General features: G+C 46.9%; 1 protein-coding gene across 1 annotated transcript in view; it reads left to right on the top strand.

The window, feature by feature from the left end:
- LOC135242168 (cyclic AMP-responsive element-binding protein 3-like protein 1) overlaps positions 1-18973 on the top strand; it is a 53680-nt gene that overhangs the window by 12637 nt on the left and 22070 nt on the right. The window contains exons 2-4 of the mRNA XM_064313117.1: positions 4612-4816; positions 14710-14873; positions 17812-18010. Of these exons, the coding sequence (XP_064169187.1) occupies positions 4612-4816; positions 14710-14873; positions 17812-18010 (568 nt within the window). The remainder of the gene's footprint in view (positions 1-4611; positions 4817-14709; positions 14874-17811; positions 18011-18973) is intronic.

The following is an 18973-nucleotide window of genomic DNA, read 5'->3' on the forward strand; positions in this document are numbered from 1 at the left end:
GTAGTTCATATCAATTGCCTATTTAAGCCTATAATTGTATCTATGAGGAATTTGTTGTTATTATGAGATCTATGACTACTTAAATTGGCTTTTTAGGAATAAAGTCTGCATATAAGCCTTAAAAAAATTTTTTAGCAGCTGTCCTCGTGATCTCAGAGAGAGGCGTGTGTGGGTTTGGGTCACCTACAGGGTAGCAGCTGTCCTCGTGATCTCAGAGAGAGGTGTGTCCTTCCTCTGAATGGCGTTCGCTGTGCTGTTGTGTGATTTAAAGTGGCAAATAGGCACCGGGTCTCAGCTTTGTAGATCAGAGGAGTGCCAAGACTGGTCTGCAGTACTCCCTGTGGCGGGACTTTAACTTACACAGCTTCATTAATGCCAGTAATATAGCTGGCCTTTTACTAAAACTGTTCATGTTAGGCATCTTTCCTTAGGGTTACAGCAGTGCTGCCCCACCCGGGAAATAAATAAATACATAAATAAATGTGTTATGAAAAATGGCTTGATAGAATAATAAAATCTCTTCAAAATGTAAAAAGGTTTGTGAAAATACTTTTCAGTAACCTCAGGTTTAAGTAATAAATAGGTTGACTTTGATTTCTTCATATGCACATTATTTCCGTATTTACTGATTCATTTATGTTATGGTGTATTTGCTTGTTTAATATTTTAAGGGGACTATAAACTTAAAGGACTGCTGTCAAACCAGCTCGCACAGACTCTGATTCTTTCCCTCTTATGAAATGAACGTATGCTGACTCTAAGTGGATTAATTCCATAGCATATGGACACACTGGCATTTATGCCAATTTAAAAAGTTGGAAACAGACAGTTCCGAATTACATCGGAGATGGCTGAACTGTTTCGCGTGTTTTAAGTCCCTCCTCAGCCACGGTTTTGTCCCGGAAGGATGTGGAAGTTTCCAAAAGCAGGTTGATTTTCCTGAATCTTCTGTGAATCTGCTTGACTTTGAACTCAGACAGGCTGAGGTCTTCACGGCACTTCAGATATTTGTTTGATGAGGCAGATCCAGATGAGACACTTGATGGGGGGCAGTGCTCCATGCAGCTGAAGTGCTTCCAGTCAGTTCTCCTGGTTCATCAGTCACACTGGCTCTCCCCGGGGGTAGTGTTGACATCAGGGGCATAATCAAACGCATTCATCAGACAGGTCAGGAACCTGAGGTAATTGGCGTGTTTGAAGGAATAAGCATTTTAAACTATGGTAATTAATTAAAAAAACATTATTCACCTCCTTTATGCAGAAAGTCAGCACTGGTGTTCGACATCAAGTTTTAATGAGCTTTTTTAAATTGTTCCAATGTTCTGGTTCGTTAAGTTTGTGTTGACAGCAACTTCCTGGTTTGCAAACCCGGTCTCTCAGGTAACAGTCCCTCTCCGCCTGCTCCCCCTTTCAGTGGAGGACGGTTGCGGATTTAAAATGTACCTAGCAATGGCTTATGTCCCGACTTGGCGGATGGCGTTGAATAGCAAGCAGCTTATTGTGTGGAGAGTCACATCCGCAATGGAAGGACACTGTCTGAAGAGTTCTATTACTATCAAGAGCTGATGGAAAAATCTACTGCAGGTTTGGTACTCTTGCTAAAGGATTTAGTCAGCATCCCTGTTGGCATGTCTGTGTGTGTGTGTGTGTGTGTGTGTGTGAGTTTGTGCATAAACGTTGGTATGTGTGCATTAGTGTATGCTTGCGTGTGTGTGTGATGATGTGTGTGTGTGTGTGTGTTTGTGTATACAAGCAGGTGAGTGTGTGTGGGTGTGTGTGTGCCTGTCTGTTGGTGTGTGTGCGCATGTATGTGTTGGTGTGTGTGCATGTGTGTGTGTGTATGTGTGTGCGTGTGTGAGGGTTGTCATGGATTGCCATGACAAGAGTCCAGCAAACAAACTCATAGTCATTTTTAGTCGAAACAACGTCCGAACTTGGAGAATCCTTGATAGAATGTCCCGTGTTTACTTTGAAATTCGCTGGAGGAATAATCTTTGTTGCCAGTTTTGCCATTGTATACATGCCAAAAATACTACAGACGAATGTTGTTATCTCTGGTTTGTATAGATTCTCTGAAAGAAAATTAGCCCACCTATAAGCTTCTCTGACCAGCCAAGTGGCCCCTCAATACAGCCAGTGGGACCCGCAATGACTCAGCGTGGACTGCATAATTTCTGCCTCGTCCACTATCAGCCACTAGCATGCCATTATAGTGTCAGTTGAGAAGCTTTTTAGATAAAGAATAAAGATAAAGATAAAGAAATGCCATTTCTTTAATGGTGTATCCGTTGTTTAGCTTGCATTAAAGGACAGGTGTTGTTTCTCTTGTGCAAGTAAACCATAACTTCTTCAGAACACATGCTGAAAACATTGACCTGAGCCTCAACGTCCATGAGACTTTATGGCTACGAAGGCTGTTTAACATCAAAAAATTATTTTGCAATGCGTAAGTCTAAACAGAAGACTCAGCAATGGGAGGTCTAGTCAGAAATCACCCGAATTTCTGAGGAGGACAGTGACAGTGGTTTTCACTCCACAGCATGTTCCCATGTCCCATTTGAAATTGGTGAGCATCTAAATAAATTCTCAAAAATATAAATAAAATTTAAAAAAAACTTGTCCAGATCTGCTGTTTCCAAAAGTTGCAAAGTGAGAGCAAGGAAATGGAGGGGGGGGGGGGGGCACTGAGCGTGGGAGAAGGACAGGGACAGGGAGGGGGAGGGTGACAGGCAGGGGGAACGGAAGCCACTACTTCTTATAGTATAAAGCATATAGTATAAAGTATATGAAATTTTAGACCTTTAATTTTTCATTTTAATAACCCATAATATAATTTGGTTCCCAGGTGTCCTTTTGAAGTCTGCAAATGGCCTTTTTGGAAACCTGGCGAGGCATAGCTCATAAAATTTAAACCAGGATTTTGTCCAGTGTGGTGGCTGTGGCCCCATTGTGTTTCTAAGCCCACCAGGCACACCTGAAAACATCTGTATCCACTCAAAAAAAAAAAGAATTAATAAAAATATTTCAGTTAAGAAAAAAAAAATCCACTTGTTTGCGCTTCTGTTACTTTGTTTCAGTGATATGTAGAGTAATTTTGACTCTTTGCCTGTATTCAAAAGAATTCTGTATTCAAGAATAGTAACCATTTAATTTTGGCTATGTCATTTTCAGGCTTGTGTTAAAAAAGGGGGCGATGCGTAAGGTGTTACAACATCCATTATATTTCCAAACTCCTTCTACATTCCTAATACAACATTGACAAGGGGTGGTTACATGAAAATAGTAGCTGTCAGGATTCTGCTCCGTTTCTGGTTTTTTCCTTCTTGCGCCGCCAGATGGCGGCACTTTTCAGTTTTGTGTTTCAGTTCGTTCTCCCTCATTGGTTTCCCCTGTATTTCATTGTATTATTGTTTTCAATTATTCTATCATCATTTTTGTTTGTGTCTTGTTATCCCTTCCCTCTTTGGATGGATTGTTCTTTGAGTTCACCTGCGTCTGATTATTTGCCCTGTCTATTAAGTTATTTGTTTCCCTGGCTCGGGTACTGGTTCCTCTTGTGTTTCAGTGTGTGCATTTTTGCCTGCGTATCTATATGTGTGTTCTGACCTGCTTGTGTTGTGCTTGTGTGTTTCTGCTTGTGTATCTGCCCATGTGTTCTGACCAGCCTGTGTTCTGCTTGTGTGTTTCTGCTTGTGGATCTGCCCGTGTGTTCTGACCTACCTGTGTTCTGCTCCGCGTGTTTTGGATTTCAAGTTGTTTCTGTTCTGTAGAGTTTTCGAGTTTGATCTTGACCCTCGTGTCCTTTTTGTTTGTTCCCTGTTTGTTTTTGGAGTAAAGTCTTTGTTTTATCTTCCTTTGGAGTCTCCTGAATTTTGTCCCACTCTGCGCCTGGGTCCTACTCCCCGAAAACCATGACAGTTACTCTAATCATAGTATGAAGCAGTACTAAGCTAGCAATCGGCTACTTGCTGAACATAGACTACACTAGATACAGGACAGTACGTGTAGAATGGTGCATACAGCGCTGAACATCATAGGCTACCAGAGTTGACAAATCCGCTTATAATATGCGACTTTGGGTTTTAAAAGATTGGAACCCACAGGTGATGGATTTTTGGATTTGTTTTAATAAATCAGGTCACTCATTTGGAAATGTAACAAGCAAGCAACTAGTTTTTTCACAATTATGGTTACTATCATTCAAGGAAACTAGCTTGCTTATTCATTTTACTATTAATTTAGCTATTCAGCCCCCAGCCCTGGTCCCCAATCGCAAAACCCTACCTGCTCCTCTGGGCGTGTTGTGCTGGTGAGGTCGTTTGTTTGCCTTGCGGAAGCTGCCAGCTGCACTGCTGTCAACGCTACTGTCAACTGCTCATTGCCAGCTTCAGCAAGGGTGTGGCTTGTCAAACTCAACTGTCAAATACTTGAAGTGTTTGCTACACTGTCATTTTTTCTTAAAAAAGCATCTAAACCTAGCTGTTTTCGTTTAATTTAATTTTTTGAGGATTAATTTGACATATTAAGTGTGTAAGTGTCTCTGGATAAGATGCTGAAATGTAAGGGTGTGTGTGTCTCTGGATAAGATGCTGAAATGTAAATGATTTGCAGCACTTCACAGACCACATGGAGGACTTCTCCCATGAACTGTTGAGCAGCTTTTTTGATGAGCAGCTGCTGGCGGAGCAGAACCCGCTGATGGACATGGAGTTGGACACGCCCAGCCCCGACATCCAGGCTGAGCACAGCTACTCCCTCAGCGGAGACTCCGCCCCCCAGAGCCCCTCCCAGCCAATCAAGACGGATGAAGACACAGGTCTGTCAGCGTGCGGTCAGAAATGCACCTTCTCTGTCCCTGTCCCAGAGACCTTTTCTCCTGCTGTACCCCTACGAGCCCTCCACACGTACAGTACAGACCCAGCATCAGATAGATCTCCACACTTACAGTACACACCCAGCATCAGACAGATCTCCTCACTTACAGTACACACCCAGCATCAGACAGATCTCCTCACTTACAGTACACACCCAGCATCAGACAGGCCTCTCTTACAGTACACACCCAGCATCAGACAGATCTCCTCACTTACAGTACACACCCAGCATCAGGCAGATCTTCTCACTGACAGTACACACCCAGCATCAGACAGATCTCCTCACTTACAGTACACACCCAGCATCAGACAGATCTCCCACTTACAGTACACACCCAGCATCAGACAGATCTCCACACTTACAGTACACACCCAGCATCAGACAGATCTCCACACTTACAGTACACACCCAGCATCAGACAGATCTCCACACTTACAGTACACACCCAGCATCAGACAGATCTCCTCACTTACAGTACAGACCCAGCATCAGACAGGCCTCTCTTACAGTACACACCCAGCATCAGACAGATCTCCACACTTACAGTACACACCCAGCATCAGACAGATCTCCACACTTACAGTACACCCCCAGCATCAGACAGATCTCATCACTTACAGTACACACCCAGCATCAGACAGATCTCCTCACTTACAGTACACACCCAGCATCAGACAGATCTCCACACTTACAGTACACACCCAGCATCAGACAGATCTCCTCACTTACAGTACACACCCAGCATCAGACAGATCTCCTCACTTACAGTACACACCCAGCATCAGACAGATCTCCTCACTTACAGTACACACCCAGCATCAGACAGATCTTCTCACTTACAGTACACACCCAGCATCAGACAGATCTCCTCACTTACAGTACACCCCCAGCATCAGACAGATCTCCTCACTTACAGTACACACCCAGCATCAGACAGATCTCCTCACTTACAGTACACACCCAGCATCAGACAGATCTCCTCACTTACAGTACACACCCAGCATCAGACAGATCTCCTCACTTACAGTACACACCCAGCATCAGACAGATCTCCACACTTACAGTACACACCCAGCATCAGACAGATCTCCACACTTACAGTACACACCCAGCATCAGACAGATCTCCACACTTACAGTACACACCCAGCATCAGACAGATCTCCTCACTTACAGTACACACCCAGCATCAGACAGATCTCCTCACTTACAGTACACACCCAGCATCAGACAGATCTCCTCACTTACAGTACACACCCAGCATCAGACAGATCTCCACACTTACAGTACACACCCAGCATCAGACAGATCTCCACACTTACAGTACACACCCAGCATCAGACAGATCTCCACACTTACAGTACACACCCAGCATCAGACAGATCTCCTCACTTACAGTACACACCCAGCATCAGACAGATCTCCTCACTTACAGTACACACCCAGCATCAGACAGATCTTCTCACTTACAGTACACTCACACACACACACACTCCAGAGCATCACAGTTTCTACCTCACACACACACTCCAGAGCATCACAGTTTCTACCTCACACACACACCCCAGAGCATGATGGTTTCTACCTCACACACACACACACACACACACCCCCCAGAGCATGACAGTTTCTACCTCACACACACACTCCAGAGCATGATGGTTTCTACCTCACACACACACACACACACACTCCAGAGCATGATGGTTTCTACCTCACACACACACACACACACACACACACACTCCTGAGCATGACAGTTTCTACCTCACACACACACTCCAGAGCATGATGGTTTCTACCTCACACACACACACACACACACACACACTCCTGAGCATGACAGTTTCTACCTCGCACACACACTCCAGAGCATGATGGTTTCTACCTCACACACACACACACACACACTCCAGAGCATGATGGTTTCTACCTCACACACACACACACACACACACACACACACTCCTGAGCATGACAGTTTCTACCTCACACACACACTCCAGAGCATGATGGTTTCTACCTCACACACACACACACACACACACACACTCCTGAGCATGACAGTTTCTACCTCACACACACACTCCAGAGCATGATGGTTTCTACCTCACACACACACACACACTCCAGAGCATCACAGTTTCTACCTCACACACACTCTCCAGAGCATGACAGTTTCTGCCTCACACACTCACACTCTAGAGCACAACGGTTACTGCACACACTCCAGCAGACGTGTGTAAGATGAAAAGGAAAATGAAAGCAAGCTTGTGCGATAAGGAGGGCTGCTTTGACACACTTGTGTGCAGTGACATGATCTCAAACTTCACTCAAAGCAGAGAGAGTATAGTCATTAGGGCTATTTTTACAGGAAAGCTGTAGTGAACTCTCGCCACAGAGCACTTGTAGCACAAATTGGCCTTGTCATATTGAGGGCACTGAACAGTGGTTTCAGGTCTCATTAACACGACTGGGGCGGAACTGAGCTGGCCACATGCAGGCCTGTGCTCATTAACACGGCTGGGGCTGAGCTGAGCTGGCCACATACAGGCCTGTGGTCATTAACACGACTGGGGCTGAACTGAGCTAGCCGCATGCAGGCATGTGGTCATTAACACGACTGGGGCGGAACTGAGCTGGCCACATACAGGCCTGTGCTCATTAACACGACTGGGGCTGAACTGAGCTGGCCACATGCAGGCCTGTGCTCATTAACACGACTGGGGCTGAACTGAGCTGGCCACATGCAGGCCTGTGCTCATTAACACGACTGGGGCTGAACTGAGCTGGCCACATGCAGGCCTGTGCTCATTAACACGACTGGGGCTGAACTGAGCTGGCCACATGCAGGCCTGTGCTCATTAACACGACTGGGGCTGAACTGAGCTGGCCACATGCAAGCCTGTGCTCATTAACACGACTGGGGCTGAACTGAGCTGGCCACATGCAGGCCTGTGCTCATTAACACGACTGGGGCTGAAGTGAGCTGGCCACATACAGGCCTGTGCTCATTAACACGACTGGGCTGAACTGAGCTGGCCACATGCAGGCCTGGCATCCAGAAGTGCACACATGACATATGCTGTCTTTAACAGGACAGACTCAGGGCAGAATATACCCAAATCAGAAACGTGCACAGGGCTGTTTTTAGCAGAATATACCCAAATCAGAAACATGCACAGGGCTGTCCTTAGCATGATATACCCAAATCAGAAATCTGCACAGGGCTGTCCTTAGCAGAATATACCCAAATCAGAAAGGTGCACAGGGCTGTCCTTAGCAGAATATACCTAAATCAGAAAGGTGCACAGGGCTGTGTTTAACAGTAGAAACTGAACTCTGAGTAGAACTGTTGTATAATATAAAGTAGCCTATCCAGTTTAGAGTCGTGCCATGGGTGAGTGGACCTGGGAACTAACTTAGTGGTTTCGGGTTTAATTTCTGATGGGGGGCTGCCATTGTACCCTTCAGTAAGGTACATAAACTGATCTAACAATATTAGCTGTGTAAGTAGATATTTTATTGTGTTTTGGCTGTTAGTTTAATAAGTGGGCTGGTAAAAGATTATTAGTTCTTCTGGTCTTAATGTTCACTCAGAGAGACGGTCATAAGCCTTCACACCAGACCTGGGTCAAATACGTATTTGTTTTGGATTCAAATACTTTTCTGTGATCTATTGATCTTGCCTGGTGTAATTGAGCCTGCCAATATGACCAGAAGGTGGTCACTTCTTCACTTTTTGAGAGAATTTAATTGGTTCCAATACACCAGACAAGATCAGTGAAGCGTAGAAAAGTATTTGAATCCAAAACAAATACGTATTTGACCCAGGTCATGTGCATTCAGTCCTCCACGGCCTCCCAAAGGAAAGGAGCAATGTGATAACCTTTGCAGGAAATATTTCCAAAACACATTTTTTGAGTGAGCTAAGTAAAATAAGTTCCATAAATGATTTTCAGGTATAAGGGTTTTTATTTTTATTCACAATAAATCTAATCATGTATCGTTTAAAAACTGTTCATGTCCTTGAAAAGTTAGTATGGTTTTCAGGTTGTATGGATGCTAGGTGACCTTAAAAACACGATGTCTCCGTCTGTATAAATGTAACAGCTGTTACAGTTATGCCGCCTCTGTGAGTTACTGTAACAAACAATGTGTTTTCTTGCAGTTATATGTATACAGAATTTAATCTAAAAAGAAAACGAGGGGGGTGGTACCCAGGAAGGTCATGGAAAGGGCTACAGATTTGGTGGTTAGAGGACAATAGATGATGTTGAAAACCACCTTAGAACTTAGGCATTTAAAATGGTGTTTAATATCTGTTAAAGATATGAATAGTTCTCATAAACATGTTGACTTTTTTATGTTGGCTCAGTTTTTAATGTTAAATGTGTTCAGCTCATTTTCTTGCGACGTTGACGCGTTGACAGCTTCATTTTCTGGATGCTCCAATTGATGAATGGAAAAGAAACCTGGTCACAGACATTTATAATAAACGCACACCAGATTGGTCTTCTATTTGCTTTGTAAAAGCTTCCCTGGGTGTTAAGAAACAAACAAAATCAGCTTTCCATATGGATTTGGATATAACCACAACTCACTTCACGGTAAGTTATGAAGTTGTTTGTCAATGTTTGCGAGGGCATGTGAGAGGTCAGCCGCGTGGAATCGGTTGCATCAGCAGAGGGGGTGTTTCTGGCTGCTTTATAACCCCTCCGTCACCTTCCCGATCCCAGCAGCCAAACAGAAGTGATCTGCCTCAGCAGTGCAGTAGTAATGTCCCCGCCTGTCAGTCACAGCTCGTCATCCCGCCTTTCTCCTGACATTCTGTCATTCCGAGGCAGATTTATTGAGCTGTGAGCCTGTTGCCATGGGAAACGCAGAACTGCGTATTACCTCACATGCCTCACAAGCGAAACGCGCCTCATACGCCAAATACGCCTCACTCACAAAACACGTGAAACACACCTCACATACCTCACACACCAAACATGCCTCACAAGAGAAACGCGCCTCACACACCAAACACACCAAACACGCCTCGCATGCCTCACTCGCGAAACGCACCTCACATACCTCACACACCAAATATGCCTCACAAACGAAACACGCCTCACATACCTCACACACCAAACATACCTCACAAACGAAACACGCATCACACACCTCACACGCGAAACACGCCTCACATACCTCACACACCAAACATGCCTCACAAACGAAACACGCCTCACATACCTCACACACCAAACATACCTCACAAACGAAACACGCATCACACACCTCACACGCGAAACACGCCTCACATACCTCACACACCAAACACACTTCACATACCTCACACACCAAACATGCCTCACACACCTCACACGCGAAACACGCCTCACATACCTCACACACCAAACGCACCTCACATGCCTCACATACCTCACACACCTCACACGCCTCACAAGCGAAACACGCCTCACATACCTCACACACCAAACGCACCTCACATGCCTCACATACCTCACACACCTCACACGCCTCACAAGCGAAACACGCCTCACATACCTCACACACCAAACATGCCTCACAAGCGAAACACACCTCACATACCTCACACACCAAACACGCCTCACACACCTCACACACCAAACATACCTCACACACCAAACACGCCTCACACACCTCACACACCAAACATGCCTCACACACCAAACACGCCTCGCATGCCTCACACGCGTTACACGCCTCACAAGCGAAACACACCTCACATACCTCACACACCAAACACACCGCACACATCAAACACACCTCACACACCAGACACTCTTCACATACCCCACACACCAAACATGCATCACACACCTCACACGCCTCACAAGCGAAACACGCCTCACATACCTCACACACCAAACACGCCTCACACACCTCACATACCTCACACACCTCACACGCGAAACACGCCTCACATGCCTCACACACCACACATGCCTCACACACCTCACAAGCGAAACACGCCTCACATACCTCACACACCTCACACGCCTCACAAGCGAAACACGCCTCACATACCTCACGCACCAAACATGCCTCACAAGTGAAACACGCCTCACATACCTCACACACCAAACACGCCTCACACACCTCACACACCAAACATGCCTCACACACCAAACACGCCTCGCATGCCTCACATGCGTTACACGCCTCACAAGCAAAACACGCCTCACATACCTCACACACCAAACACACCTCACACATCAAACACGCTTCACATACCCCACACACCAAACATGCATCACACACCTCACACGCCTCACAAGCGAAACACGCCTCACATACCTCACACACCAAACATACCTCACACACCTCACATGCCTCACAAGCGAAACACGCCTCACATACCTCACACATCAAACACACCTCACACACCAAACACGTTTCACATACCTCACACACCAAACATGCCTTACACACCTCACACGCGAAACACGCCTCACACACCAAACGCACCTCACACGCCTCACACACCTCACATACCTCACACACCTCACACACCTCACAAGCAAAACACGCCTCACATGCCTCACACACCACACACGCATCACACACCTCACACGCGAAACACGCCTCACATACCTCACACACCAAACGCACCTCACATGCCTCACATACCTCACACACCTCACACGCCTCACAAGCGAAACACGCCTCACATACCTCACACACCAAACGCACCTCACATGCCTCACATACCTCACACACCTCACACGCCTCACAAGCGAAACACGCCTCACATACCTCACACACCAAACATGCCTCACAAGCGAAACACACCTCACATACCTCACACACCAAACACGCCTCACACACCTCACACACCAAACATACCTCACACACCTCACACACCAAACATACCTCACACACCAAACACGCCTCGCATGCCTCACACGCGTTACACGCCTCACAAGCGAAACACACCTCACATACCTCACACACCAAACACACCTCACACATCAAACACACCTCACACACCAGACACTCTTCACATACCCCACACACCAAACATGCATCACACACCTCACACGCCTCACAAGCGAAACGCGCCTCACATACCTCACACGCGAAACACGCCTCACATGCCTCACACACCACACATGCCTCACACACCTCACAAGCAAAACACGCCTCACATACCTCACACACCTCACACGCCTCACAAGCGAAACACGCCTCACATACCTCACACACCAAACATGCCTCACAAGTGAAACACGCCTCACATACCTCACACACCAAACACGCCTCACACACCTCACACACCAAACATGCCTCACACACCAAACACGCCTCGCATGCCTCACATGCGTTACACGCCTCACAAGCAAAACACGCCTCACATACCTCACACACCAAACACACCTCACACATCAAACACGCTTCACATACCCCACACACCAAACATGCATCACACACCTCACACGCCTCACAAGCGAAACACGCCTCACATACCTCACACACCAAACATACCTCACACACCTCACATGCCTCACAAGCGAAACACGCCTCACATACCTCACACATCAAACACACCTCACACACCAAACACGTTTCACATACCTCACACACCAAACATGCCTCACACACCTCACACGCGTTACGCGCCTCACATACCAAACACACCTCACACGCGTTACGCGTCGCACACACCTCACATACCTCACACACCTCACACACCTCACAAGCAAAACACGCCTCACATGCCTCACACACCACACATGCCTCAACACACCTCACAAGCAAAACACGCCTCACATACCTCACACATCAAACACACCTCACACACCAAACATGCTTCACACGCAAAACACGCCTCACACACCAAGCGCACCTCACACGCCTCACATACCTCACACGCCTCACAAGCGAAACACGCCTGACATACCTCACACACCAAACATGCCTCACAAGCGAAACACGCCTCACACACCTCACACGCGAAACACGCCTCACATACCTCACTCACCAAACACGCTTCACATACCTCACACACCAAACATGCCTCACACACCTCACATGCGAAACATGCCTCACATACCTCACAAGCGAAACACGCCTCACATACCTCACACACCAAACATGCCTCACAAGCGAAACACGCCTCACATACCTCACACGCCTCACATACCTCACACACCTCACACGCCTCACAAGCAAAACACGCCTCACACAGCGAAACATTCCTCACACAGCAGACCGCTGCACTGTTAAGAAAGTTGCCGGTTTTAGTTTGGGTACAGTCATAGGTTATCTCCCAAATAAATTTACGCATCTTAAGCAACTGCAATCTGCAGCGAACTGGCAAAATGTCCAGGGGGTATTCCTGCCCCTCACCCAATGAATGCTGGGATAGTCTTCATCACCTCCCGCAACCCTGACCAGGAATAAGCAGGTATAGATAATGGATGGATGGATGGATAAATTGCAATCACGATGTTGGTGCTCTGCAAGTAGCACAGATGGTTAAACCATACCAAAAAGAGGCAAGCTGCCCTTATGACTAATTAAATCCATGAATGCAAATGAATGCTTATAATACATGTGTTTGAGACATTCGTCCGTTTCTGGTTACGAAAGGTGTTGGGGTGCCATCCTGATTTGAGAGGTGTTTGCACAGATGTCTGTGGGAAACTCTATGCTCTTTCCCCTGGATCCCCAGCTACGCTAATGCTGCCTTTTTTAACTGTGCACGACCTTAGAGCACAGCCTCCTGGGGCGTTTCAGCAGGTCAGTCACAGAGGCGCCAAACCAGTAAAAAACCAGGTGGAGTAGTGCTTCCCCCGAAGCCTTCTTCTCCACTGACTCCATTACGACGGGCAGGAGTTTGCCTGGGGAAGCAGGGTGGTCCCTGTGCCCCGTTGTTGTTTTTATGACCGCGTTCAAGGCGAGCTGCGTCACGTTAGCCTCCTCTTTACCGCCTCCCGAGTCGCGGGTTCGCAGGTGAGCCAGAGGCAATGGCGGTGCGAGAGAGTCTGGGGAGGACTTCCCGGGCTTAGCGCCGTCAGTGGGGAACTCAGTCGGGCTCATTCGCGAAAAATGCCGCTCAAGCTAATCTACAAAATTCCATCTCTTTTTCTCTCTCATTTTTTGAGCTTTTTTAAAGGAGCAGGTGCTAACATCAAGGGGATGAGATAGCACTTGCGTAATCTTAAACTTAAGCCCTCTTATCATTGTAGTACCATACAGCACTGAGCCATGTAGGAATATAGTGACAAACAGCACTCATGAAGACAAAGAAGTGAAAAACACAGGGCAAATACAACTCATTTAGTGGCTCTTCTCCTTTCAACCAGCATAAACACAGCTAGGAGAAGGTGTGAAATAACCCAACCGTTGTGGCAGGTTTATTATTTTACTGACAGTGAGTCAGAAACTGGGTGGCATGGTGGTGCTGTGGGTCCTGGATTCGAATCCCAGCCTGGGCCTTTCTGTGTGGAGTTTTCCATGTTCTCCCCATGTCCGCATGGGTTTCCTCCCACAGTCCAAAGACATGCATGTAGGCTAACTGGAGACTCTAAATATCCTGTGATAGATTGGCGGCCTGTCCAGGGTGTATTCCTGCCTCTCGTCCGATGCATGCGGAGATAGGCTCCTGCACCCCCTGTAACCCTATCCAGGATAAGTGGATATAAGTGATGGTTGGATAGAGTCAGAAACTCTCCTGAAATGTGTTTTGACATTAATCTGTGCCCTGAGAGTGACAGTGCTCACTTATTGTGTTTGGGCAAGGGGCCCCAGGCGGCCATCCTGATGTGGATTCTCTCTCTTTCTTGGGTCTTCGTTTCAGAGTCAGAAGGCATGTGGTCCTTTGGCCAGGATCTGACTGCCGTCCTGGTGAAACAGGAGCCGAGCCTGCTGGCCGATGCCCCGCCCCCATCCTCAGCCCCGCCCTCCCCGGACCAGCCTCTCTGCCTGACCCCTCCCCCAAAGAAGATCCTGCCGGAGGAAAAGGTGGGAACTGCAGGTGCATTTACACCTTTCATGACCAGACTCACACTCTTCCTCTTAACTAACATCACGCTGCAATCGCTGGACAGACACTCTAACCCTGAGTGGCGTGCAGTAGTGGAGAACAATCAGTCACTCTCAGGAATACAGAAGAAGGCACAGAGACCCATTGATAATCAATGTGTGATGCTAACCTAACAGACAACAATCTGCATTGTAACTAAGTACCACTTGACAGGTAACATATAGCCAATCTTTATACAGTAATGCCTAAAACAAATCTGAATGTACAGTATCACAACACAGCTATGCCTAAAACAAATCTGAATGTACAGTATCACAACACAGTTATGCCTATAACAAATCTGAATATACAGTATCACAACACAGCTGCCTATAACAAAACTGAACGTACAGTATCACGATACAGCTATGCCTATAACAAACCTGAACATACAGTATCACGATACAGATATGCCTATAACAAACCTGAACGTACAGTATTACGATACAGCTATGCCTATAACAAACCTGAATGTACAGTATCACGATACAGCTATGCCTGTAACAAAACTGAACGTACAGTATCACGATACAGCTATGCCTTAACAAACCTGAGACAGTACAGTGTCACGATACAGCTATGCCTGTAACAAACCTGAACGTACAGTGTCACGGTACAGCTATGCCTGTAACAAACCTGAACGTACAGTATCACGATACAGCTATGCCTGTAACAAACCTGAACGTACAGTGTCACGATACAGCTATGCCTGTAACAAACCTGAACGTACAGTATCACGATACAGCTATGCCTATAACAAACCTGAACGTACAGTGTCACGATACAGCTATGCCTGTAACAAACCTGAACGTACAGTATCACGATACAGCTATGCCTATAACAAACCTGAACGTACAGTGTCACGATACAGCTATGCCTATAACAAACCTGAATGTACAGTATCACGATACAGCTATGTCTATATCAAACCTGAACGTACAGTATCACGGTACATGCAGTATCCTTGCCTCCAAGTCATACAGCGTTCCACAGCTTAGGACTGGGCCTCAAGCTTAGGCTGAGGCAGCTGTCACCTGTGGGGCTTGCCAGCCTGCGCTCATTTAAAATCACTGGAAGGAAATTACTCTGCTTCAGGATGCAAGTGCTATTAAGCTGGCTTCATCTGGAGCAGCGGTCCTTAAACTCAGTACTGGGGACCCTCTACGATTGCTGGTTTTTCATTGCAACCACACTTTGTGAGGGTGAGGAAGTGGTAATGACCACTCGCAACTACAGTAAATTAAAAAGGGGTTTCTTTAAGTTACCCACCATAGTGGAATAACCACTAGATCTCAGAAAGAGACTTAAGGAGGGGGATAACTAAAAGAAGACTCAACTCCTAAGGGAGAATATCCCAACACAAAGTAAATGTCTCAGCAGGAGAACGAAACTAAGGCGTTAACTTTAGAAAGACTGCAGTGCAGTCTGAAAAAAAGCAAAAGAAAAGAGTACCTCGTAAATGAGGAAGGCAAAAGGCGTTTAAGGAAAATAAAGAATTAAAGCTGGGTGACTAGTAGGACAGACGTCAAAACAAAAGCTAAATTCAAAAATCCTATACCTTTTTCTTACCACAGTTTCTCTAAGAGAGCTTTTCTCTGTACCGGCTTTCGTGTACATTAGTAGACACTAAAGCGAAGAACAGATCTCACATGAGTGTATAAACGCTCTCAATCAGGTCGTAATCAATCGGTCGTAATCAAAAGCAATCGCGGAGCACCCTCAGGCGGTCCTGAAGATTACCACACTCAGTTACCTGAAACAGCACTCCGTTTCCTCAACAGGGATCCTGAGTAGCCGATTAGCATGAAGCGGCATCGATTAGCACAACCCACAACGCCGCACAGCAAACGGAATGAGGCCCCATGACACCCTTGCAATCCCAGAATTTTAACAGGCCATTAATTTTTCTGGACAGTGAAAATATTTCACCGCTTGGCTGTGTCCGGTGTCCGAGCCGCTTGTCCTTTTGCGGCCTTGTCCTGCACCTGTCGGGAAAACACACGGAAGGCTCCGGAAGGCTTCCTCCTGCCTTGCCCGGAGCCTGCAGGTTCTCCGGAGAGCAGTGTCAGTGAAAGTCGTGTCTGTAACAGTCATGGCCCGGAGCGACGTAAACGCAGGACTGTAGTCTGTGTCGTCCGTGTGTGTGAAACGGTACGTACGGGCGCTCGAACTCGAAACACGCGCCGCGCTGAAGTCTCACGCATAAGCCGCCTGAGGCAGGCACTGAAGACCGACCACAAACTCGCACGACCAGCTCCAGAAATGGGCACATGTATGCAAACCCTTCACACCCTTCAGCGTGCACATTCATATGTACACAGATATGCATATTTGAGATGTGGTTAGAGCTAATGTGTCATCCTCTGTATGTTGTTTGGCAGGGTGTTTTTTTTCACCATGTGCTGAGTGCACAGGGTGTGTTATTCTCACCCTGCGCTGAGTGCACAGGGTGTGTTATTCTCACCCTGCGCTGAGTGCACAGGGTGTGTTATTCTCACCCTGCGCTGAGTGCACAGGGTGTGTGTTATTCTCACCCTGTGCTGAGTGCACAGGGTGTGTTATTCTCACCCTGCGCTGAGTGCACAGGGTGTGTTATTCTCACCCTGTGCTGAGTGCACAGGGTGTGTTATTCTCACCCTGCGCTGAGTGCACAGGGTGTGTTATTCTCACCCCGCGCTGAGTGCACAGGGTGTGTGTTATTCTCACCCGGTGCTGAGTGCACAGGGTGTGTGTTATTCTCACCCTGCACTGAGTGCTGTTTTGATGGCAGGGTGTGTGTTTTTTTCACCCTGCGCTGAGTGCTGTTTTGATGGCAGGGTGTTATTCTCACCCTGCGCTGAGTGCTGTTTTGATGCTTTTCTGTCCCTCTTCCTCTAGGCCTCTAGAGGGCCGAAGGCTGTACGAGAGATGAAAGCCGAACCTCCAGACGTGGGCCGGTTCCCTGGGATCCCTTCAGACGTGGGCCGGTTACCTGGGATCCCTCCAGATGTGGGCCGGTTCCCTGGGATCCCTCCAGACGTGGGCCGGTTCCCTGAGATCCCTCCAGATGTAGGCCGGTTCCCTGGGACTCCTTCAGGTGGGTAAACGGCTGAGACCTTTCATTACCCTGTTACGCCAGCGATGGATGATGCGGACAGTACAAACTGCAGACACAGATGCAGCAGCCCTTATGTTGTTAGCCAGTGAATCCTGACATCCTTTCGCATCCTGTACTGCCGTCTTAGGCCAGCAATAAACAGAAGTAGGCTATACACCTAGTACTGTCATTGGTTCTTCCACCAACATAGTCTATGACTGATGGAGGCTGTATCTGGCTTCTTTTAAAAATGTGAAGACGTGTCTGTCCTGTCCATATTTTATTATCACTGCTGGATACAAGGAAGCATTTCAGAGTCCAAGTTTGACACAGTGGTGGTTAGATAATGTAGATAAATGATGGGGTTAGATGGGCTGAATGGCCTGTTCTCCTCATTGTTAAATGGAATGGTAAATGGACTGAATTTATATAGCGCTTTTATCCAAAGCGCTTTACAATTGATGCCTCTCATTCGCCAGAGCAGTTAGGGGTTAGGTGTCTTGCTCAGGGACACTTCGACACGCCCAGGGTGGGGATCAAACCGGCAGCCCTCCGACTGCCAGACAACCGCTCTTACCTACTTAGCTATGTCGTCCCTTATGTTTTAGTGTGATGGATTGATAATTTTGCTGGCAAGTAAATCAAACCCTAGATATGCTGGAATAATAGCAAAAATCTGTGGGCCAGCCTGGTACATCCAGTGCACATTTACCCCACATAGGCACTGCTGAACCATGGGCATTTTACATACCTGTGTACGTATCTACCTGTTTGTCTCCCTAAACTGTTGAATAGCATTCCGTATCTACTGTTTTGTAGCCTAAATACAAGAAGTGCCCTGACACCGAACCTCCAGTGCTTAGCATGAGCTCATCACTTACTGTGAGGAACAAGGCCTTACTTTATGAGCAGAATGTGCTAGCTGCAGAAGTCCTTGGTCAGCCAGTGGGGAAAGGCTAAAAA

The sequence above is a fragment of the Anguilla rostrata genome, chromosome 16 (genome assembly GCF_018555375.3).
Source record: "Anguilla rostrata isolate EN2019 chromosome 16, ASM1855537v3, whole genome shotgun sequence".
Taxonomy (NCBI): Eukaryota; Metazoa; Chordata; class Actinopteri; order Anguilliformes; family Anguillidae; genus Anguilla; species Anguilla rostrata.